Source organism: Silene latifolia, chromosome X (assembly GCF_048544455.1).
Source record: "Silene latifolia isolate original U9 population chromosome X, ASM4854445v1, whole genome shotgun sequence".
In the NCBI taxonomy this organism is placed as follows: Eukaryota; Viridiplantae; Streptophyta; class Magnoliopsida; order Caryophyllales; family Caryophyllaceae; genus Silene; species Silene latifolia.
Window position 1 is genome coordinate 24,077,362 of NC_133537.1, and position 24,958 is coordinate 24,102,319.

At 37.5% G+C, this 24,958-nt stretch overlaps 1 protein-coding gene across 1 annotated transcript; it reads left to right on the forward strand.

Moving 5' to 3' along the window:
- The first annotated feature begins 5,783 nt into the window (after positions 1 to 5,783).
- Positions 5,784 to 17,176, forward strand: LOC141623150 (putative cadmium/zinc-transporting ATPase HMA1, chloroplastic). Its single transcript, XM_074439218.1, has 13 exons — positions 5,784 to 6,382; positions 7,282 to 7,432; positions 7,545 to 7,726; positions 9,157 to 9,303; positions 10,654 to 10,849; positions 12,410 to 12,522; positions 12,859 to 13,100; positions 13,780 to 13,885; positions 14,123 to 14,287; positions 14,795 to 15,011; positions 15,918 to 16,105; positions 16,205 to 16,291; positions 16,854 to 17,176. Exons 1-13 carry the CDS (start codon positions 5,936 to 5,938, stop codon positions 17,034 to 17,036), a joined length of 2,424 nt encoding a protein of 807 aa, XP_074295319.1. The 5' UTR covers positions 5,784 to 5,935; the 3' UTR covers positions 17,037 to 17,176.
- Positions 17,177 to 24,958: the final 7,782 nt, after the last annotated feature.

A 24,958-nucleotide genomic window follows, 5' to 3' on the forward strand; every position in this document is an offset into this window, starting at 1 on the left:
AGAGTATGAAGGACAAATTACTAAGTGTTGCATCATAGCACAAGACAAAGAAAGGATAAAAAATATGTTGAACATAAAAGACAAAAAAATCATCATCAAATACAGACCAGTTCAATATATTGCAAATGAAACTATATCTGATCACATGAAAACTCGGGCAAAATTGCCTTAAAAAACAGTCCAAACAGTGGATTGAGGGAGACTAAAAGGATGTCCATTCTAAGTTACTTCAAATCTTTATAGTAAGTAATGGTTATATATCACCTTTCAGTTCATCATTTTAATGATCGACGTTTGCTCCAACTTCCTCGTAATACCTGAATTGCCAGCCAAATCAACCTTTAGAACCCAATGTCTTACAGATATTTTACACCAAGAAAACAACCAAATGTAGAATTACTTTTGACATCACAAATAAATCTAGAAAATGTAATAATTGGATCAATTTAATACATGTTGGTCAATCATTTTCTTTTCCAGTCATCCAAGCACCACTATCAAGAGCAAAAGTTACTTGAAAGTTTCTAATTGAACCAATGGTACAAATTTCTTTGCGTTCAAAATAGAGTAAAATAGCTTAGTAAAGTGTATATGATTATATAATGAAAAGCCTTTATTGACTACAAATCTCGACTCAATTTTTTTATAGAATATACTAAAATTGTCTCTCTTTGTTTTCTTCGGTAATGTACGTCCAACACCTTCTAACTCACCAGTCGGCATATATAGGAACATTTGAAACAACAAGATGGCGTATTTGTAAGCAAACAAGTAAACAATCATGCAACATGAATCAATAATTTTGTTTAATTATTACTCGCGTCCAAGTGTCACATATTCTCAACCAAAGAGGAAAAATGATAAATATCAATTATATGAGGAACAATCATTAAAATGCTGGTATTGCAACCTTTGTTAACCAATTATGTCATTCGCGTTGCGCTACAAATACACCATAACTAAAGATGCATTTCCATTTCAAACTTTAAATCCAATATCAATTCAGACACCAGCAACACAAACATCACACTCCTTTTTACTTGCAAAAACTCTCGAAATACCTTCAAAATAGTGGAACGAACGATTCTGGAAAATACTTGCCATTTTCATTTCCTTGTATTCCCCTCAAAATACTTGCAAAAATCCAATATCAATTCAGGAATGCCCATGACAGCTAACTTCTTACGTCCTTTATATAAATGACCTTCTTCAACATCTTTATACAATTAACAACGCAAAATAACATCACATCACATTGAATGCAATAAAAAAAATGAGAAGACGAAAAAATAGCCTTTTCTTAGTCACTACAAGATCCTTCTTATAGGCCACCATCAAATCCGGGTTTCTTAAAGGAGAATATCCTTACTTCTTACTTAAACTATCTTATGATTTGGTGGACTTTGAGATTAAGAGTCATAAAACCCATCTAAGAGAAATAAAAATGAAAAAGTCATAATACGAACACATTCTATGGTAAAGAGTAAGATAAAGCAGATATAATAAACTGCCCAGAAACTTGACAATTTCGTATTGTTTCTCTAATGTGGAAATAGACCAAATTGTCCAAGAGAATCATAATGAAAGCATCTTATTATATATGAGTTGCATCAGTGTATGATGAAGGACAATGATAGATAATAAACACATTAAAGAAATATTCTTCTACTGGTAATTAACTAACAATTTGGTACATACGGTACAAAGTCGTATTCACTACTATTATTTTAAATTTCAGAATAATGACTAAAATAAAAGCCATCTTAACTACATAAGAATCAAATAATAGACCCATTTGAAACCTAAAAGGGTAAGCTATTGTAATATATATGTCATCTTTTGTACTTGTCAGTGTTCCATAGTAAGGAGTAGGTAGTGTTTAACCCATCCCTTACAACTGAATTTCTTAATCCATAAAAAGTTTACATTTAGCAGTAGAAGAGAAAGACAAAAGAAACTAAATTTCATACCTGAATGCTTTCCAACACATTGACAATAATATCATAGATTCTTATTCTCTAAACACCTACATAGACTCAATTTCAGAATAGTCAAGATAGTTCTAACTAATCATGTTGCGACGGTATTATAGTGAGCCTATTATTAATGAATTGTGATGCAGCAATGTGTATACTGAATTATATTGTTACCGTTATCTTTGGAAATTATATTAATATTGCTGGCATTGAGTTTCTATTATTTATTGTGAGATTGTACTGTTGCCTGCGGGATAAGATTGTGATGAGTTGACAGTAGGTCAGGCATAGCTGCGGTTGTGGTCTTGATGTTTTGGCATGTGAACTCTGATTGAAAGTATGTCAGGCACAGATGCGGTTGTGGACCTGATGAAATGGTATGCCAGGCACGAGGATGTGGAAGTGTCGTGGACGTATGTGAAAGCAGGCCAGGCACGGTAGAGTATGGAGTGGGTCGTGGACCTGAAGACTTGCGACGTTGAATTGTGTACTGTGACGGAATTTATGGTTGTGTGTTGGCCGTGCAAATGTGTAAAGGCCATGAGCCTCGAAAGTGGTACACTCATCGGTGTCCGTTGTATTGTTTTTAATGCAGGATTGCTTATATTATTACGTATTGTTATTTCCTAAGTTTATATTTAGCACGTAATTGACTATCTTATGTTTTATGTCAATTGTCACCTATTTTCGGGGTAACATGTGTTGATCCATTCAATAATTTTCGATTGAATGGGGAGAAGCTTGATAAGCAGGTCCAATTAGTAGTTGTTGTAATTACTGTGCTGGGAGTTGGACGCATGACGGGACAAAGTTCGAGTCTAGAATCACCATAACTAGTCTTCACTATAATTCGTTTTAACATCAGTACTGTTGGGAGGCTTCGCTGTATTTATTCTGTTGTAAGTTGATGTAGAATTTGTAAAGATGGTTAAGATAGTTTATATTTTTAAGAAGCAAATTTTATGTAAATTACTTGGTTTGTTTTATTTGATGATTCACTGCCTCGGGAAACTGAGATGGTAACAGCCTCTTTTAGTCGGGAATGTCTTGTTAAAGGCTCCTACCTAAACGGGGGCGTTACAATAACAATCTAATGACAACTAATCTTGTCGAACAATACCAACTGAATCATTAGCATCGGTAACCCCCCCCCCCCCCCCCAAGTTACTATTTCTGTTGAAAACGCAATCCTAACTTAGAAGCCCTAAACATATGTTGTGAATGACCCAATGGCTTAGTTAATAAGTCCGTCAATTGCAAACTTGACCTTTTATATGCAGTAGATAAGAACCCTTCAGGCTTCATGCACCTTCTTTCAACCATAATGATAATCTATGTTTAGGTGCTTCGTGCACTCGTGAAATACTGGGTTGGCAGTTATATAGTGGCACTGCCAAGTTATCACAATAGAGGGTAATGGGAGTTGGCACATCAATTCTAAAATCTTTCAACAAACCATGCATGTAACCAAGTAAGCTCCCCTACTGTGTAAGACATGACCCTATATTCAGATTCCGCTGAAGACTTTAAGACTGTCTTTTGCTTGTTTGTTTTCCATTAAATAAGCGTATCACCAAGGAACACACACTGACCAGTAAGAGACTTGCAAGTGGTCTAACACGCTCCCCAATATGCATCACAAAATCCTATAAGTTTAATATCACCATGTGAGGGATAATAAGTGGTACTTCCGAAGTACCCTGCAAATAACGCAAGATATGCACCGCTGCCTGCAAATGTGGTTCTCGGGGACTACTGAGAAATTGGCTCAAGTGTTGGCATAAGAGAGATCATGACTGTGAGATTAAGGGCATAAGAGAGATTAGGACTGTGAGATTAAGACATAACAACTTTCCCACTATTCTTCTGTAGATTTCTGGTTTAGATATCAACTCTTCGTCATCGAGGCTGAGTTTTAGTCCCTTTGGAAGAGCGAAAAGTGCAGGCTTACAATTTTTCATTTCTGCATCTTTTAAAAGATCTTGAACATACTTTCTTTGACTTAACAGTATGCCTTCCTCATTTCTAGTCACTTCCACACCAAGGAAGTAACGAATATTTCCCAAATCTTTAATAGTAAAGGCGGTGTCCAATCTTAACTCGAACAATTGCAGACAGAGCAATTGAAGACAAGTATGGTCAGTCCCAGTTAAAAGTAGGTCATCAACATAGACCAACACAACTGAGAGGAGACCATTAACATCCTGATGAATAGGCTATAGTCATGTCTGGATCGACTGAAACCAAGTGACAAAATAAAGGAGCTTGGTCAATTCGAAAGTCCAATGTCTCGAGGCTTGTTTAAGCCCATAAAGTGACCTCTTAAGATGACAAACTTGACCGGGTGCAACCTTAGAGTACCCTTCCGGTGGTGTCATATACACACATCTTCCTCTAAAAACCATGTAATAATGCATTGTTGATGTCTAATTGTTGAGGGAATGCTAGCAATGGTAGTTGTAGTTCTATGGCGGTTTACTCTTAAAAGGTTTATGACAGTCAATTGGATCGATTTATAATTTTAGAGAATGTTGCTTATTGGGCTGGTCTTATGGTATAAGACGCCTTACTCAACAATTGTAATTATTACCAATAAAAAACATTTAGCAAGCCTAGTAGCCTGAATATGGACAATTTTGTCTAGTCCAAACACGTTCATTTTTTTTACCGGGCCTAGATTTCATTGTCTGTTGCCTATTGTTTTAATGTATTTTTACGACCAAACCCGCTTACTTAGCGGATCGAATGTGTTAAGCCAAGCTGGTCTACCGCACTTGATCAGTTCTTATCACAAGCCATGACTATTTATGCTCTAAGTTAGTGCCATACTTTGATAAAAGGCTTCACGGAGATCAAAAAAGTGTTGAAGTTGTAGATATGGCCATCTATATTTTGTGTGAATATCATATCAAATGAGAGTTCAAACGGATGGTTAAGACTCATTTATGACTCCTATAAAAAAGCACTTAAACTTAAAGAGTGGATAATACACCTATTACCCCATACTTTATGCTAAAATTCGAATTTATCTTATAGTATCATTACTTGTTTGCCCTGTTAAAATCATTCTCCCCTCCCAATTACAAATTCTGACTTCGTCACTGTCTACGTGTCCTTACACTCCTACCCGAAGCAATGAGTCAATGATTCAATTTCTAAAAATTTTGTCCTCCCTTGTAGAGTTGTAGTATGTGGGTGGTAGGGCAGAGTATGAATCGGGTATTTGATCCAAAGTGCTAATTCGGATCGGATATCCATATTAAAAATCCTGAAGTTAGATATCCAATATCCAAACCAAATGTTTCGGATATCCAATGTTCGGGTATCCAAAATAATCGGATCGGATGCGGATATCCATCGGATATCCATACTTTTGAATTTACTTTAATATTAAGTTTGAAACACGATTATATTCATAATCTTACATGATGATTTTCTTTAGTATTCTTATTCCAATGTTCTCGACATAAAATTTAAGTACCATCTAGATATTTCTCTAATATTTTAAACATTAATTAAGTTGTTGTATCAAAAAAAATTTTATTTTCTCGAAATTATACTAGAAAACTATAGTTTCGAATCGGATCGGATATCCAAATGTTTTAATTCTAATATCCATATCCAAACCAAAACCAAAGATTTCGGATCAGATATCCAAACCAAACTTAACTTTCGGATCGGATATCCAAACATTCGGATCGGATTCAGATCGGATATTGGATCAGTTTGGATAATCGGATTTTTTGCTCTGCCCTAGTGGGTGGGGTTTGAGACGTTGAAGTTATTATTAGCGCGAGTTCGATGACTGATGATGTGCACATAGTGTGGCCTCCATTACAACACCTTCATTTCAATCCCCATGTCATATACTCCTCCTACTAACACACCTTTCTTTCTTTCTTTCTTTCTCTCTCAACAGTTTTTCCCGCCATTTTCATCACCTTCATTGAAGATCATTAATGGCGACTCTCCCTTTAATTCACGGCGCAATTTCAATTAAACACATCACCCCTAATTTCGCTAATTTCCGAAACCCTAAACCCTTTAATCGGCTTACTTTTTCCTACAATTTCCCTAAATTCTCACTCAATTCCACCTCATGTTCTCATCAACATCAACATCAACATCATCATCATGACCATGATCACAATAATCATCATCATCATCATCATCATCATCATGGTGGTGGTGATCATGAGTTGACCAAGGCTCAAGAAGCAGTAATTAGGTTTGCAAAGGCGATTAAATGGGCGCAATTAGCGAATTATTTAAGGGAGAATTTGAGGTTATGTTGTTGTTCAATGGCTATGTTGTTATCAGCTGCGATTTGCCCTTACTTAGTTCCCAATACGATCTCAAAGCCGTTGCAAAATTCGCTGATTTTCTCCGCTTTTCCTCTTGTTGGGGTAATAATTTTATGTCCTCTTTGTTTTTCTTGTGCAGCATTTTTTGTAGAATATGATGAAGTTGGTTTGTGATTGAATATATTGATATTAAATGATGTGTTTTAAGTAAGGTTGCGTAAGGTGATACAGTCTTAAAGAATGTCTAATACGGAGTATATATACCCGTCCGTCTCAATTATTTGTTTATCATTGATAAAAAGCGGAAAGAAATGATTGGGATGGAGGGAGTAGATTTTACTAAGCGCCATAGTAGACTACGTCTTCAACCTATATGTGACACGCTCTTATAGCGTGTCTATTACGTATTATATAGATTTTAGTAAGCGCCATGGTAGAATACGCCCAAACTTATTAGCCAGCCATTTGATGGGGGCCTATTGAATCCACTAAGCCGGGTTTTAAGGAAATGATGCAGACATTGCAGAGTCAACAGATTTGTGAATTGATGGTAATTTCTTGTCATGTCTATATAATGCTGCGAGGTGTGTTTGATTGCTGAGAAGGGGTATGGCGAAAATGTTACAAGAATTATGATCTTCGTGTTTTGAAATTAGTTGTCTGAAGTAGGAATCGATTATTCTGTTTGCTTTTAGCCTTTGAGCAAGAGTATAAACATTAGGGTCTCGTTTGCAGCTCGGTCTTGCTGTCACTTAGCCTTCGCTGCAGTTGATTGTTCAGTTGAGATAGTATCAAGTTTCTTCCACTGAGGAATAAATAAAAGTGGCCAAAGCCCGAAACCTAAAATAGTTCATAGATTTAATTTCGATGAGTTACGTGGTATCACTCAAGAAGAAATAAAAGTGGCCTGAAATTCAAGCGAAGCCTAAAACAATTCTTGCATTTCTTTTCTCTGTGTGGCATCACATGATTCTAGCTGTAACTAGCTGTCTCTATGGCAGGTTTCAGCATCATTGGATGCTCTTATTGATATAGCAGGTGGGAAAGTAAACATTCACGTCCTCATGGCCCTTGCGGCTTTTGCATCAGTGTTTATGGGGAACTCTTTGGAAGGAGGATTGCTCATTGCTATGTTTAATTTGGCTCATATAGGTAAATACATATCTGGATACGTTAGATAACTAACACTTTATTGCCATTTTGCGGAGGGTATATAATTTGAATCTTAATTTAATGACATATCAGATGTCAATTGTAAATGCAGCTGAAGAATATTTTACAAGTCGTTCAATGGTCGATGTCAAAGAGCTGAAGGAAAACTATCCTGATTCGGCTTTAGTGATTGTGGATGAAGATGAGGCGCCTGACTTCTCTAATTTATCCTACAAGAGAATTCCTGTGACCGAATTGGCTGTTGGCACCTTTGTCTTTGTTCAAGCTGGTGAGGTATACCAACATGTTTTTATTAATGATACAATAAACCAAGCGCTCGAAAGTGATTTGGGGTCTGTTAACATGAACCATCATATGCAATTGTGTTGTGTGGTGGTGGGAAAACAGGGAAAAAGGGAAATTTACGATAGTAAAAATAAGTAACAAATGTGATAAAAAACCTTAGTGTAAAATAAAATGAAAAATGGGAAAGACAGTAAAAATGAGGAAAACCTTTTTTGATCGTATTAGCATGCTTTATTCGTCCTTTATGGGTAAATGAAGCACAAAAATTACAAAAGAACTAGCCCCTTCTAAAACACGAAAGTACTTAGGCTTTCTATGATTCATCATGTGAGCCTGTGAGGCATGATGGGAGTGATCACCAACTAAAGTTTTACCATTTACAAATCTCCACCCTATGTATTCTCCAACCTGCATTATGATACTTCTCATCAAAGAGCCTCTGATTTATTTCCACCCATATCATATAGACGGCTGCATTGATGCTACAAACCTACCTCTATGCCATAGCCAGTGCTTTCGTTTAGATCTTCTCACTAGCCTCGTGACTTCGTATTATAACTTTCTGAGCGGTTGCGTACAGCCCAACCTAGCCAGAATGCTATTCAGTACCGCTGCTACATATTAACAGGGAAAAAGAGGTGGCAGTGAGATTCCTCCTCGTGTTTACAGTGAATGCACCAATTGGTTAAGGGAAGCCCTCTCCTTTTGATACTATCAGCAGTTGGTAACTTTCCTTTAGTAGCAAGAGAAGCAATGAAACTGTTTAGGAACAGAGGTTGAGTCCCAAAGAGCCTTATACAATGTCTGTTTGCTCATTTGTCTCCTGAACCAATCATTCACTTAATTTATGGTGGTTTTATTGTTATACAGAATTACAGAGTACTTTTTTTTGGTGAAATTAGGAGATTTGTCGTTCAACTTATGTGTTCTTCTGCAAAAAAAAAATCGTGCTTTTTAAAATAACTTCAGGACCATTTCTTGAACTTGGCATCTTACCTTGAAAATAAATTCAAAATAGATCGGATTGTCTAAATTAACCTGACAAGCACAAAAAATTTCAAAGTAATTGTTGATGTAGTATCTTTGTCGCCGATTAGATTAATAGTCAAAGTTATTAGTAGTAGTCAGGTGATTATAAAATCTCTCTGGGTTACTTTCTTAAGTGCTCAATTGTTGGTGCATCCACCTTCCACTTTTGCTGACCAGAGCGTTTTATGCTAGAATCACATAAAATTGCTGGAGAACCATGTCCAGCATCAAAGAAGGAATAACTACCTCTTTTTCAAAGCAGAAGCATTTCTATTCTGTAAACAGTGAACGAAGTCTTAGTTACAACTAATACTAGGCATTTTGGCTCTACTAAATTCCTCCAAAATTAATATCTGAAATATGCTGATAACACGGTATTTTTTTGTCAGTCTGTTCCTGTGGACTGTGTTGTATCACAAGGAAGATCAACCATTACTATAGAACACTTGACAGGGGAAGTGAAACCCATTGAAAGGAATGTCGGAGACCGTATTCCTGGTGGCGCAAGGAACTTGGATGGCATGCTGATAGTAGAGGTACTGCTTTAAATTTCCTCAACGATACTCAAGTTGCCTTTGACTCTTCCCTTACTGAATACACTTTGGTTCCAAATTGGGTCTTATATATTCCGTATATTTTTTCTACACCTTTTGCCTTCTCGTTGCTTAGTTAGATCTCCTTTTTTTTGGGCTAATTAAATTCCTCCTCTTAATGATTGATGCTTTCAGGACATGTTCATGCATCTATTTAAATACCACCCTGTAAAGCGACATCTTTCTTGAGCTGGCCTGTATTTCGGCTTTCAGTAGCCGGTTCCAATGTGTCAGTTTAATCATCAAGACCAAGAACTAGGTCTCATTCACATAGTTTACCCTTAAAAGGCGCGTGGTTCACCGATGCGACAACGCACAAGGTGCTAGGCGAAAGCGCGCGCCTGATAGACATGATGTGCAGTGTTTTTGCAACCAAATTTGTATTGATACAGTTTAGTGCAATATTTCTATATTTCGGAGTTAAAGAGGGTTAACATGTACAGGAGTACACACTGGGATAATGTGCCAAAGAGAAGGGCTCAATATAATAACTAGAAGAATAAAATATTTAAATGACCTAGTAGCTCGCCTAGCTGTCTACGCCTTGTTTATAAGGCCAATGCCTCACTGAGCCTTGGGCTTAGGCACACTTTATAAACTAAGAGTTTACCTTTCAAGGAGAGACGAGAGGGAAGGGATCTTCTGAGTGTTGAGTTTGTTAATGGGGTAAAACAGTTGGCAGTGAAGACCAGAGACTTTTGGGAAAGGTTGCCTGACAACAGTGGACATAATGGGGTGGCAAGTGAGTAACGTGGTTGGTGGGATGAGAAATGAGGTTAGTGGTGTGGCTTATGCTGGTTGAATAGGAAAAAGATGCTGGTGATGATTACTGGAGTTCTAGCCATCTCGGGAAATCTTAATCTTTTGTTTATCACCTTTGTTATCTAGTTCTAGCTCAAAGTAATGGAAAATCCGTGTGTGTGGTTTTTGGAGCAGGACTGTTGGAAAATTTTCCACCCGTTGATTATTTTATCCACGCATAGAGTTGATTGTTTGCCTATTTGACAGCTTTTAGGAGGAGAACCACATTCCCTTTAATGCGAGTGTTACTTACTAGTATTTCTGAAGAATATGAGCGAAATACGAAACTAGGGGCATGACTTTAACTTCTCAAGTGTCTGTATTCCTCTACTAGTCTACTACAACCTAAGATACTAGGTTGCTTATATTCATGAAGTTCCAAGAGAAGCCGGACCAAGCTCTATACTGGCTATTATTTGCCAAACTTATTTTATTAGTTATTGCCTTACATATTGGTTGGATATCCTGTACCTAATTTTAATGTTCCATCAGGCTACCAAGACATGGAAGGAGTCAATGCTAAGCAAAATAGTCCAATTAACTGAAGAGGCTCGGCAAAATAAGCCTAAACTTCAGAGGTGGCTTGATGAGTTTGGTGAACAATACAGCAAAGTTGTAATGGTACTATCAGTCGCAGTTGCCCTCATAGGACCAATTGTTTTCAAATGGCCATTTTTCAGCACACCAGGTAATGCAGAAAATGATGGTCCTGTTCTGTTGCGTTTTTTATTCGGATAATTCACATGGTTCCCCTGAACTTTGACACATTTCCCATCCTGCCCATGTTTGTGCCCATTATGACCAAATCATAACTTCTGGTAAAAATTTTGGATATATTAATGAGTGTTCTTGATTAATGTTTTGATTAAATTTTTGAAGAATAAATAATGTGAATGTTGCTTTTGAAACATAATGGGTTTTGTGTAAATGGTACCCTTGAGTTTTTTAGTTGTGTACATGATAACCCTTAGGGCAGGGCCGTCCCGGTAGTTTTGGGGGCCCTGTGCGAAATCTTAAAGTGAGGCCCCGGTACTATTTTTGTTACTCGTGAAAGAATAATTGGAAAAACGTATGTTAACTATTTTAAGTAATTTTATAAGGCTAGTTTATGAGTCAATTCTAAAAGAAATGTAGTTCATAAATAAATGTCTTTTCCATTCTTCAACAACAAGTATTTGTCATAGTGGTTAGTTACATAATAAGATTGCAATGCAACCCGGGTTCGATCCCTGTTAGCCCTTATTTTGCTAAAAATTGAACCACTCCATTGTGTAAAACTTTAACAAAATTAAACATGAAGCAGGGTTTGAACCCAAGACCATTGACAAGTTATACCATAACTCTTACCACCAAGTCAAGCTAATTACTATGCTATAAAACATGCTAAATTAAATTATCAACTAACACCGATATTTCTTGCGAATGGGGCCCCTTCAAGTCGGGGGCCCTGTGCGACCGCACCGCTTGCACGGCCCCTGGGCCGGCCCTGCCTTAGGGTTTCCGGTTTTGCACACGGTACCCTGAGCTTATTTTCAAATTATGACATTAATCAAAGACACTCCATTAATATTTAACCTAAATAGTTAACTAAAATTACGTTTTGGTCACGATGGGCAAGAAAATACAAACCTCAGGGGTCCGGGTCCTGTGTGCAGTGTGCACAACTTGGAATCTTGGGTATCATGGGAAATCTGTCAAAACTCAAGGGTACCTTGAGAATTTTCCGGGTTTTTGTATGTTCTTTGAAGATTTGTTGCAAGTAATGTTCATCAATCACCACTAACATCTATTGGAAAATTCTTGTCAGAAGTTTCAGAATTTTCTGCTTTGTTTCAGTTTATAGCTTTATTTCTTCCTTTTGGCTACGCACCAGTTACCATTTCATGAGTATGGGAAAGGTTTACCTACTATTTGTAATGTTACTATCTCCGACATTTACAGCTGTGATGTGATGGTATGTGATAGCTGCTTTGACAATCCTTAAATGAGAACAATTTCTTGTTTATATAGTTTGTTTTTAGGTGATTTAGTTGACTGTTGAGCGTCCCTGACTGAAATTATTCTTTTGATTCTAGACTGAAGTAACTGCAATTTATGACAGCTTCAAATAGCCTAGTCATTATTTGCATTGTTGTTTTTGTTCTCACTAGGATAGTAATAGTATAGCTATTTCCCGTGCTTCCATGGCTCTGCTTATTTTTACCAATTTCTGGCACTTGAATCAGGTGTTGAAATATTCATCTTGTAGGTTGCAGGGGATCTATTTACAGAGCTTTGGGGCTGATGGTTGCAGCATCTCCGTGTGCATTGGCTGTAGCGCCATTAGCGTATGCAACTGCTATCAGTGCTTGTGCTACGAAGGTGATGCTCAGGAATTTAAGTATATGGTTAAACTACTAAATCTTGTGGGATTTTAGTTGGCCTGTTTTTGGTGTTTATCTGAATCCTTAGTTGTGATTAATAGAATAAAACAAAATGGCTCACGAAACTGGCCTTGCTAAATTCTATTATGAACAGTCATTTAGTGCAATTGTTGACTGAACACTCGCTATGGGTCACATCCTGGAACTATATTTTTGTGTTATGTGTAAGGTTGCGTCCATCCAGTTTCCTCTACCCCGCCATTTGTGGGAGCCCTTGAGGGATTGGTGTAATTTGATGTTGTTGCTCAATACTGCCTACACATATTCTACTCAGGGTATTTTGCTCAAAGGTGGCCATGTGTTGGATGCGCTAGCTGCTTGCCGCACTATTGCATTTGATAAAACTGGGACATTGACAACTGGGGTGCTCAAGTTCAAGGCAATTGAACCTATCCACGGACATCATATGGGTGATGATAATGGTGGACCCGCTGCATGTTGTGTCCCCAATTGCGAAAAAGAAGCACTTGCTGTAGCCGCTGCTATGGAGAAGGGTACTACCCATCCTATTGGGAGGTATGTTTGATTCAAGTGGATTGGCTTTTATTATCTTGTTCATTTTCCATATAAAACTCTTTGATTCAATGTGTTCAGCACTCAGTTAATCTCATCTCACATATCCAAATTGTAAGGCTGGGAGCACCAAACAAGTCTTACTTGAACTGTCTAGGAATCTAGGATGATTGGTTTCTTTAATTTATTCCATCTACCCCGTGTATATTTTACGACTTTATGTGTGCCTTTGGATTGGTTTTTATCTAAGGACATGCAAGTAAGCTAGTCAGTCCTACATTCATTCTCCGCCATACAAAACATGTTTAAAAAATAATTGTAGATTATTCATTAGGAGTCGGGGACATACTAAAATGGAATGTCATTTGGGCACTTGCAGAGGAGTACATGCCACTATGCCCAGTGCAAAAATCTTATATTATACGTAGTACTTGATATGACTTGCTGATGTTGCACTTTAGGTTGTATCATATTTGTAGATGTATTGACATAAAGGTGTTATACGGCTTATACCGTAATCTGCTGGTCGTCTATTTGTTTGGTACATCTAAATATCTAATATAGTAAATCATGAGAAACATGTCCTTTTTATTTAAGTAATGCATAAAAATCCTTGTTTGCCATTTAACTTGTTACAGCGAAGTCCTTTGGTGCTGAAATAATGTGCAATTTGTCTGTGCAGAGCTGTTGTTGATCATAGCACTGGTTTGGACCTTCCTTCGGTTTCTATTGAAAGCTTTCAGTCTGTACCTGGTAGAGGTCTATTTGCGACTGTATCCGGCAATGAGGTAGGGCTTTTGATTAGCATGTTCATTTGTGGCACTTACCTCCCCTGTGCCACCTTGAAGAAGCGGAAAGGGGAAATCATATATGCACTCCATCCAGTCTCCACCAAAGTGCCCATGATTCAGATTTCAGAATACCCCTCACATTTACGGGCCACTGGAACTTGGTGTAGATTGGAGGTAGTAATTTTTTTTATTCACAGTCATTACTTTGTTGTTCTAATTGATTTGTTGTTATAGTCAGGAATAGGAAGCGGTGAACCACTTAAAGCAACCTTGGGGTCTATTGATTACATTGCTTCACTGTTTAAAAATGAAGATGAATCACGAAAGATAATGGAAGCTGTGAGCTCATCAACCTTTGGCAATGACTTCGTTCACGCTGCTCTATCAGTAAATGACAAGGTACAGAATCATAATAGTGAACATGTGCTTTATAACTGCTTTATTCATGGTCTTAAATTTTTGTCCGAGGCGTGATCTCAGAATGGTCGTTGAGGCCTACCCTTAGCCATTGTGCCATAGATGCGTTCATTCCAACCCCTCTATATGTATCCGAACAAAGGGTTTGTTTCTACTGTCAAGTAAGTTTAGTTGCCTTATGACTCTCTGATAGCCAACATCATGTTTTTGACCCAGATTTCCCGTTTAGATGGAAAGGGCTCATCACGAGTTCTGTGCTTGCCTTGGAGTTCCTTCATCTGTAATAATTTTCGTTTTTGTGTGCATTAATTGGTTGAGACTGCATATGCTCTCTTGCTATGAATGTTTATAGCTTGACATTTTAAGTATTCAACAGCAATAATATAAACTTCTGTCAGAAGTTAGAGTTAGTGGAGAAGCTAAGTCGCAGTCGTCATGTTCTAGCTGCGTGCATTAAGAAATGATGAAAGTGGCTCAAACTGCATGCAGGTGACATTATTTCATTTTGAGGATGATGCCCGATCTGGGGTTCCGGATGTCATTGCATGGTTGGTTGATCAAGGAAAGTTTAAGGTGATGATGTTGACTGGTGATCATGACTCAAGTGCTCAAAGAGTTGCAAATGCTGTTGGCATCACTGAAGTGCACTCTGGTCTCAAACCTGAGGACAAGTTAAATCACGTGGTGCGTATATCAAGAGAAACAGGTCAGCATAATGCAAGGTCACATCATTGTTGTGCTTTAGTTTAATGGTATGCTTGTCTGCGAAAGTCATGTGTGGCCAAACGTAAAAGAAATATTATAACATCCCTCGTTCCTTGAAAATAGGGAACTAAAAAGGACCTGTTTTGCATTTATCAACTTCTTTAAGGGTGTGAAGATGTCCTCAATAGGAGGTTTCTAGTAGATTAGTAACATTGGATGAACTCTTAAGACTAATAATATCTTGCACCTGCTATATATATTCACACCTTTGTCAAGTTAGTGTGAAGAATTTTCTTGTTAGTCTTGGAGGAATTTTCCATTGCAATCAAATCAAAACCTCATTATTTATTCTTCAGCTTTACAAATATCATGAAACAGAGCAAAATGACTCATAATATCGTATGTCCTTGTATCTTGAAGTAGCAGCCATAAATGCAATTTTCAATTCGATTATCAATACTAGTCATAACTCATAAGGAATCTCTCTGTATTTTGAGCATATGGGCGAGGCTTTGAAGATATGACCTTGTTACCCCGCCACCTTTATGAAGTTTAGTCTGAGATTTCAAGGGCGAGTTTTAAAGATACCGTAGCAATAAAACTTGTTAAACAGGTCTTGTCATTCAACAATGTTTGAATGGTTTATGGTCAGACAGTCTCACCCAAGTCCATCTAAACATTAATCATACCGTATGTCACCGAGGACATTCCGAACATCCTTATATAATCATGGCACCATCATATCATTCTTTTCATGCCCTTGCTAAAAAATGTGATGACTTGATGAGCACATCAGATTGAGACTTGAAAGTGATGCTTCATGTTTTATCAGTCTTGAAGCTTTATCCTCCTTGGCCTATTGTTTATTTTCTGTCAATATGTCTTGAATTTCTGTTATTTTACGCAGGAGATGGACTTATTATGGTCGGAGATGGAATCAATGATGCTCCAGCATTAGCCGCAGCTACTGTCAGCATTGTACTTGCTCAACGAGCTAGTGCAACAGCCATAGCTGTTGCAGATGTTCTTCTTCTGCAAGACAACATTTCGGGAGTTCCATTCTGTGTTGCTAAAGCTCATCAAACAACTTCACTGGTGTGACATTTTTGTTAATTGTAACTCTCAACCTTTGTTTTAAGTTCAATTTCTGGTATTGTGTTAGTGAATGATTTCACTTCTGCTTGCCTTCTGTAGGTTAAACAAAATGTAGCCCTTGCATTATCTGCTATAGTTATGGCTTCCATACCTTCCGTCATGGGATTCCTTCCACTTTGGCTAACAGTAAGAAAATCTTTGATTGTCACGCTCCTGCTGTTATTGTCAGTGCTTATGACCAGATTTAATGAGTTTATGCCTCCTGGTTATTACAACCATATTTACATAGAATATTAATCGGTATAATAATACAACATGACCCTTACCTTATTTTATTATATTATATGGAGTAATATTTCATGTAAGTATACGACTGAAACTCAGTACCGCCTGGTAGCATCTTATCAATATCCAACAAGAACATTACCTCTGCGCCTGAAGGCTCTCGCATAATGGTGGGGTGAGATGTACGCAGACTCGAAACTTTTTTTAACAACACAGAGGTTGTTTCCTAAATGACCCATTAATTGCGTTTAAAATTGTATCGAATGAGTGCTACTTTACAATAAAGAGAAGTAAGCCCGATTTAATAGGTCGTTTTGATTTATTTCATCATAATCTGGATTCCAAAAACGAGTGTTTGTTGTCCGGGGAAATGAATATAACGCCCTGTAGCTGCTGCTGTTGCTGCTGCTGCTGCTGCTGCTTCTACGACTAATTTCTTCTTTGAACTTGTGTATGACTGCAGGTTCTTCTACATGAGGGTGGTACCCTTCTTGTCTGCCTCAACTCTATACGCGCCTTGAACGATCCAGAAGGGTCCTTCAAAAAGGATCTTGAGCATCTTCTTGAGAAATGCAAAGCTGCGATTATACAGATACGCCAACAAATCTCAAGCTCAGGAACCATACAAACTGCACATGTACATTGAAGATTTGAAGGTGCTTCCTTTACTATGCCCATATATTAACTGCAATTTGACCATCCCCGGAATATCATATAGCATAATTTGTACATTAATCAATACTATTTAAAAAAAAAAGCAAGGTAAAAGTAGCCATTTTTTCTCAAGTAGTCATTGTTGCTTGTGTATTATTGTGCATATCCTATGTACTCCCAAGTCTCCAACCCCAACCCCAACCCCAACCCCAACCCCAACCCCCGCTCCAATTCAAACTCCCTTCTTTTACATGTAACTCCCACACTTGTGCCAGGAGCAATAAGAGAACTTCTTAATTGTGGCTATTAACGTTTCTCCTAGTAAATGTTCGCGCAATGGTGGAAGGAAGGAGAGGAAGGCAAGGACGAGTTATAAACTCAGTAAGACATTTGAAAATAAACTAACTTTAAGTAGAAAAATAATTGACTTATCGTCCTAATTGCGCGTCTTCCTGTAAATTTTGAAATTGTCTTCCCTGCCTTCCGTCATTGTGTTTGTGAAACTGTTTTTTGTTCTAAATCAGAAACAATGCGGCTAGTTTTACTGCCGTGTTGGAAAATCGTTTGTTCATACTTGACATATGGGTAGGTGTCTCGTATCTATGTGAATCCTGCTGACACCATGTAGATGACAATGTCTTCAGTAAGAAACGGAAGTATTCAATTGATTGTTAACTAGTATAAGAGTCGCAACAACAGCCATAGGGACTTATGGTGTGCTTTTGACCCGGTCGCCATCTTCATATTTGCATTTTGCATCACAAAATCCTCATGCTTTGTCAAAACTTGAATTGCCACCCTATTCGTTTTGCATTTAATGCGTGTACCTTCACGTCCGGCTGTCCTTGACTTGACCCCTAACCGTTTTTTTGCTTTTGTTTGGTAACCTTGCTCATGCGTTTGATAAATTGATACGGAGTACGTCGTAAGTATCAGTTGGATCTTTTCTTATTAAAAAAAAAAAAAAAAAAAAAAAAATCCATGAAAAGGTCAATATGTCTTGTTAAACTCTGGACTTTCTTCTTTAAGCGGGACATCCAATATATTTTGGGGTAGACGAGAGCTCGAACTCAGGAAAGTGAGGGCCCAGACTGTATGCTCGGAGTATTTAGGTTACGAGTTACCGGATGATCACCGGAATCTCAGTTGAGTGTGTTTCTAGGACCGATTTAAGCAAGATTAGATTGCAACGACGGTGATCGCATTTTGCATTGGAGTCAATAGTTATCTACTAAAACAAAAAGAAATGCACGACGTTGGTGTCAGAACAATTACTGTTTCGGGGTTGTCACACACTTTCGAGTCTTTGTTGGGTTTCGAACATATAGTATTACGGCAAAGTGCTCCTAAGTCATACTTATATGATTAATATAATGCAAAGTGGTTAGTTAGATTACACTAATTCCTAAACTAATCTCCTGTTAATTAGATTAGATTAGATTAGATTACATGATTGCCACCACTGACGTGTGTGTACTCCTAACTGTAACGCTTATGCTTCTCTCTTTTTCATAAAAAGTCACGCTTGTTTCACGGAAACCCCCCCTTGTACTCATCCCTAATTAATATTCCATTATCATGACTAGTAATTATCCTGTTACAAGACCCTTTTATAACCTCAATATCAAAATAGACTACTTTATACGAGTATTATGTTTTCGACTCGTTTGTAGGCCTATTTTACGCTGTAGTTTGTGGCTGAATAAAGATTTGAATTTCGGAAATGAGTAAGATCTTAAATTTTGGTTGGCGAAATTAGTAACGCAGCTTAGAATGCTCGGAAATATCAAAAACTATCAAAAAATTTATTGTTTTAATGAAACCGTCATCTCAATGATAAAAGCCAAGGATGAGTCATTTTCATTGAAAAACAAAAGTAAAAAAGACACAAATATTTGAATTAATAATGATAAAACAAAATTCTGCATGCGACACTGAAACTATTCCACAGAAGAGTGACATAGAGGCATGTTTGACAGTTATGGTATAATACTAATTTGTCATGTAGTGGGTAAGAAGAGAGTTCAAGTGAATAATAAAAGAAGAAAGAAAGCAGCCTTCAATCATTATTCATTATGCATCAATGTTTGGTTTTTAATTAATTAAATTAAATAAATACTCGTACCATTTTAAATCCCAGTTGTAACACACTTCCTTCCTTTGCCGTTGCTTTCCGTCTTTCCACCTTTTCTTTGTGTCTTTTTAGACTTTACATCATCCTCCTTTCTATGCTCTGTCGTTTTTTAACCTTTAATTTTAACTAATTGGAGTAATAATTCACTATTACGGGTCTACGGCTTTACTACCTTGAGCGGATTCTTTTGTTACGTTTTATTCACTTTTACCTTTTTTCTACGCATCCTTTACTCGAAGTTTAAATCTTCCTCATTTCTCTGGAAATAAATAAACAGACCAATCAGGTTAGATTTGGATCGGGTTATAATTCGGATACGTGTTGTTTAGGACTGCAAGAATTCAGGTTGACTAAGTCGGTCATTTTTGGGTAAGTTGTTTGGGGATAATAGTCAGTTTGCAATAATAAACATACGAGTAAAACTTGAACAGGGTCGGTCAATTCAGATTTCAGGTCAGCCTCGGCTCAAACAAATAGTTTAATTTTACTTTTAAACTCTCGATTTAAATAGTGGAGTCTCTGATCTATAAAATTGAAGGGGTAAATATGTGAGGTTCGCCACACAAGTTACTACGAGGGTATAGCCGTATAAGTGAGGATTGGACGCCAAATATTCCCGTTTCAATCCAGGCATATGTCAATTGAAAATTAGCCTCTCTTTTGTTTACGAAACCATATTTCACAAGCTAACCATCTCTAATGATAAACCCCATTGAACTTATTCAAATGTTAGAAAATTTGCAACACTATAGATTGAAATTGAAGCCGTAAATTTATAAAGACGATTCTGAGCCATGATATTTTATAAAGACGAAACCATATTTCTCAATTTTGCAATTCGGAGAACTGGAAGGTGTTCGTAGTACAGTTATGAGTTTGCTGTTTGCTTCATCATCCACTGATTCTGAGTCATGATATTCTTGGCAGTTTCATGATATTCCAACATAACAGCTTTTGCTAATCATGTACTCGACTCGGTAATGAAAAACAGTGTGTTTAAGAAAAAACAAAGATTGAATTCAACGTAAAATGTAACCGTTTTTAACCAATTTGTTTTTGACTCTGATTAAGTTTCTAGTTTGAACTCAGACACCAAACATCATCATCATCATCATCATCATCTTCTGCAACTTATGATCATAACATTCAAACGTCCATCCTTTTCATCGTCATTGTCCGTCGCCTCGTCTCGTCCCGGCATCTATGTACACTAAACAACTCAAGATTATTCCTCTACATTGGATTGGATTGGATTTAAATCCCTAAAAAAAAAAACACATAATAAACATGAAAACATCTTGTTTTCCTCTCTAACTACAAATTTTAGCCTTCCTCCATTTCACCCACATTTATTCGTTATCGTTATCGTCATCGTAAACCCTAATCAATTTTCCCGATCCCCATCCTCTGCATCGCCGCCCTCATCACCCCATCCGCCGCCGCAGCCGAACATAATTCATTACTACTCTCCCCATTGCTACTCCCCATCTCCAAACCCGACATATACGTCCTCACCTCCTTCCTGATCATCTCCTGCATCACCGCCAAAAACTCCGTACTAAACGGCTGCGCTACTGTCACAGCCGCCGAATGTGGAGACGGCGGCGCCTGAACCACCTCGGAGACCTCCGATCCAGGTAACGACAAGCAAAGATCGGTCGCCGGGGCAACCGCAATCGGAGACACCGCCGGTTCGACTTGAACCGGACCGGTTGCAGCTGTCGCGACCGGACGGTATACAAACGGACTAGTACCGACATCGATACTTCCCGATCGGACAGGGCTCTCGGGCGACATAACCATCTCCGCACCTTCACTCATCGCCCGCTTTAAAGGCGGGCGATCATCTTCACCGTCGCCGGAAAAACCTTCCGGCGACGGGGCAACCATAGCGGAACACTTGCGCTTAAGTGTAGAATTCCAGTGATTCTTAATCGCGTTATCAGTACGGCCAGTTAATAATCTAGCAATGGTAGCCCATTTATTGCCGAACCTAGCATGGGCTCGGATAATGGTGTCGTCTTCCTCAGCTGTAAAGCCACGGTGTTCGACACAGGGTGAGAGTTGGTTACACCAGCGAAGACGACACGATTTTCCGGACCTGCCGGGTATGGACTTACAGATTAAGGACCAGTTGCGTGGGCCGTGTTTTTGGACTAATCGGGTTAGGGCTTCGTCTTCTTCGGGACTCCATGGGCCTTTTATTCGGTCCATTTCTTTTCGGTTTGGAACACCGTTACCGCTACCGCAACCGAAAATCATAACCAGGTATTTGAAATTGGAGATGATATGTTAGGGAAGGAGAGAACGGAGAGTTGAGAGAAGAGAAGTTGGGTTTTATAGTGATGATACAAAGGGGGGAGGGGGAAAGATAAGGGAAGGGTGAGGTGACTGGTAACTTGTTAAGCCGGTGAAGAGGTGAACTATGGAAAGTTTTTAAATTAACACGGAGTAGTCAAAAGTAATTGACTATCTTCAAAATAATTTGTTTTCTTTTCATTTATAGTGATTGATTTACCTAATTTAGGTACATCTATTTGAATGAGAATTATAATTATTTTGGTACATCGGTTCGCTAAATTATCAATTCATAGATATATATTACAACTGCTAGAAAGTTTTCGAGTTTTATGTTAAAAATTGTGAGTTTTACCGTAAATTTTAAGCGAATTATTCAACAATTTTGTTAAATAAAGTGAGAATTATGTGGTACGATATTTTCACATAAAGAAGTTAATTACTAAGTGATTTTGTTTTAAATTTGTATTCGCATTTAACTTTAGGGGAAAAAAGTTCTAATGACGAGAATTAGTGATCTAATAAAGTAAATTAGGAAAAAAATCATTTTTTTTCATTTTTCAACGGCAAGTAAACAAACGCGTTTATTAGTCTCCTTCAGTCCGTATTACTAGCACCCTCTTGTCTTTTCAGCTAATAAGTTATTTTCCCCAAGATCCTAATTAGTGTAGTTGGTAAAATCATAAAAGGTGTTATTCATGTATTGATTTAAATTTCATCTGTATCAAAATAGGTTTTTGTAGCTTCTTTAGACAATTTTTTTTAATTTTGTAAAAAAACAAAATAATAAAATAGCTAGTCTTGCTATAGACAGGTCAAATATAGTGAAAGTGGTGACATTTTTTGCCTCTACCATCCCACTTGTTGTTTGTCCTATTAGAAAAGTGATATTATATTTGGCTCGTCTTTCATTATAGACGGATAATGTCCGTCTATAATGAGAATTTGTGAAGATAAAAAGGGGAAGGTTACCGGTTTAAGGACGTAAGCGGTTAGTTTGTTGGTTGGAAGGTAGGGAATGGACGGAGAAGAGAAATTTGGGATACAGCTGTATATTTGGCACGCGTCGTTTTGTGCAATTTTTACAATAAAACTACTAGCACTCGTAGCTTTTCTATTTTATTGTTTCTCGGTTTGAATTAAAGCTTTAGAAGGAACCACTTTGAGTTTCCTTCTCAAAATGTGGTCATATACGTTACGTAATGTTTATATTATACGAAATTATACGAAATAGTGTGCTTTAATTTAGGAGCGTCTTAGATTCCTAGTCCCATGGTTTTGTATCCTTATCTTGCCTAAAATTTGGTGATAGCTACCAAAGTTGATAACAATCATAATGACTAATAATTATTGTCGAGTACGATTTTATAGTATGAGACGGTCTTTTGCATACAAAGTGTTTTATCTATTAATAGTATAGATGAGTGTTTAATCAATTAAAAAAACCGTTACACCACACGATTTTATTTATTTAATTAATTCCATATTTCATCCTTTTTATTTTAATAAGGAAAAAAGTGAAAAGCTTGTTAAGAGAATTGTATTTTAATGATTTTTTTACCACAAAACTAATGATTTTAATTTATAAATTTTCTCAAATAATTTTGATTAAAAAAAATTTAGTAACTTATAATTTTTTTTTTTTAAACCTATGAAGGGTAACTTATTATTCAACCAAATCTGCCTCAACTAATGCAGTAATAGTTTGTTGGAACAGATCCGTTCATCTACGACTACCTGGTAACCAAGGAAAAACATGAGCAAACTCACGTGCTACCCTATTTAAGTTTCTACGAACATAAGAAAACACCACACTATTAAACCTATTACATAAAACAAAAATATCCTCGTAAATAAGAAAAATATCACTACAGCCTTTCTTCTTCTTCCGCAAATCATTTATAACTAGCTCACAATCTCCTTCAATCACTACTCGTCCAAATCCGCTAGCCTCTGCCTCTTGAAGACCATATAAAACCGCCATTGACTCCGCCATTGTAGGGTGCATTACCTTCTGTGACTGGATCGTCATACCCCACAACAACTGATCCGCGTCATTTTCACAAGCCAACCCCATCCGTACCCAGACCTTCCACAACCCCCGCATTGACATTGATTTTTATCGTACACTCAATCAGCCGTACCCACTTTACCTCTTGCCTCACTCCATCTATGCCCGAGCCATCTATACTAGCTTCCCCCATCTCCCAAATAAGCTCATGCGTTCTCCGCACCACCATGTCTACTCGCCACTCCCCATCTTCAAAAATAGCTTTATTCCTCCGTTCCCATATCGCCCAGTATCCCGTCATAAATACCACCCACTCGCTTAAACTCAAACACCTCATTGCCTCCTCCACCCAATCCCTTATCCTCACATATCCATCTATCTCCCGCACCTCCACACGCAGTCCATCCCAAACTTCCTAAACCCATCCACAACCACGAATCACATGGAGACAATTTTCGGTCGTAAAATGACAACGAGGACAACTCTCGTCAATCCTGTTTACTCGGCTGGCCAGGTTCTTCTTAGTTGCTAAGGCATCGTTGCACAGCTGCCAACAAAACACCCTAATCCTTGGTAATACAGGTGAATTCCATATACGATTCCATAAGAGCTTATCCCGTGTATCATCAGAGGAGCTAGCAATGTCAATACCGTCGATAGTTAATAATTTGTATGCAGAACGAACCGAATACTCACCATCTCTCTCAGCTAGGGGTGAGTAAAACCGGATATCCGATACGGTTTTGGAACCGTATCGGATATCCGGTTTTTTAAAACCCTTTTTAGTATCCTTATCCGATACGGTTTTTCCGTATATACGGTATCCGGTTTTTAGCCTCACTTATGCAATTTAATATATTTTTTTTCTTTTCTATGTGTGATTGTTGGTTTTTTAGTAACTTAAAAGTATTTTAAAAAGTTACAAGAGGAAATAACTTATAAAGTTTAATGTGGGACAAATAACATACCCAGAATTACACCATCTTTTTTGCACTTAGTTCGACATCCAACCAGATCCCGAATACCGAATACGGACAATTGCTACTCATTATATCTAATAGTTATATTTAAATTTAATAATATGATCAAGTACTCTCCGTTAATATTTGTACGTTGTTTTTCTTCAAAAAAAAATTATCATAATTGAGATACGGAAATTTTCCGTGGTACCCCTTAATTTTGTCAGATTTTCCATGTTACCCCTACTTTTAAGAATCTGCCTATGGTAACCTTGAGGTTCCATTTTTTTGCCCATGGTACCCTCTAATATAAAGGCTGTTAAATGGACGTTAATTTTGATGGCGTGTCAATAAAATAACAATTAAAAAATAATACCCCCTTTATTGTTTTATTGGTACGGATATCTCTCTCTTTTAAATGAAAATTTAATTAACTATATCATTATAATATTGGAAGTTTCTCATGGTAACATTGAACTTTGATATATTACACATGGTACTCCTAATTTTAA

Excerpts from the sequence above, each read along its gene's own strand:
- LOC141623150 (XM_074439218.1), top strand. The coding sequence starts at position 5,936 with ATGGCGACTCTCCCTTTAATTCACGGCGCAATTTCAATTAAACACATC. Across the intron at positions 13,886-14,122 it reads CGACTGTATCCGGCAATGAG|TCAGGAATAGGAAGCGGTGA; the intron begins GTAGGGCTTTTG and ends TTGTTGTTATAG. Across the intron at positions 16,292-16,853 it reads TCCTTCCACTTTGGCTAACA|GTTCTTCTACATGAGGGTGG; the intron begins GTAAGAAAATCT and ends GTATGACTGCAG.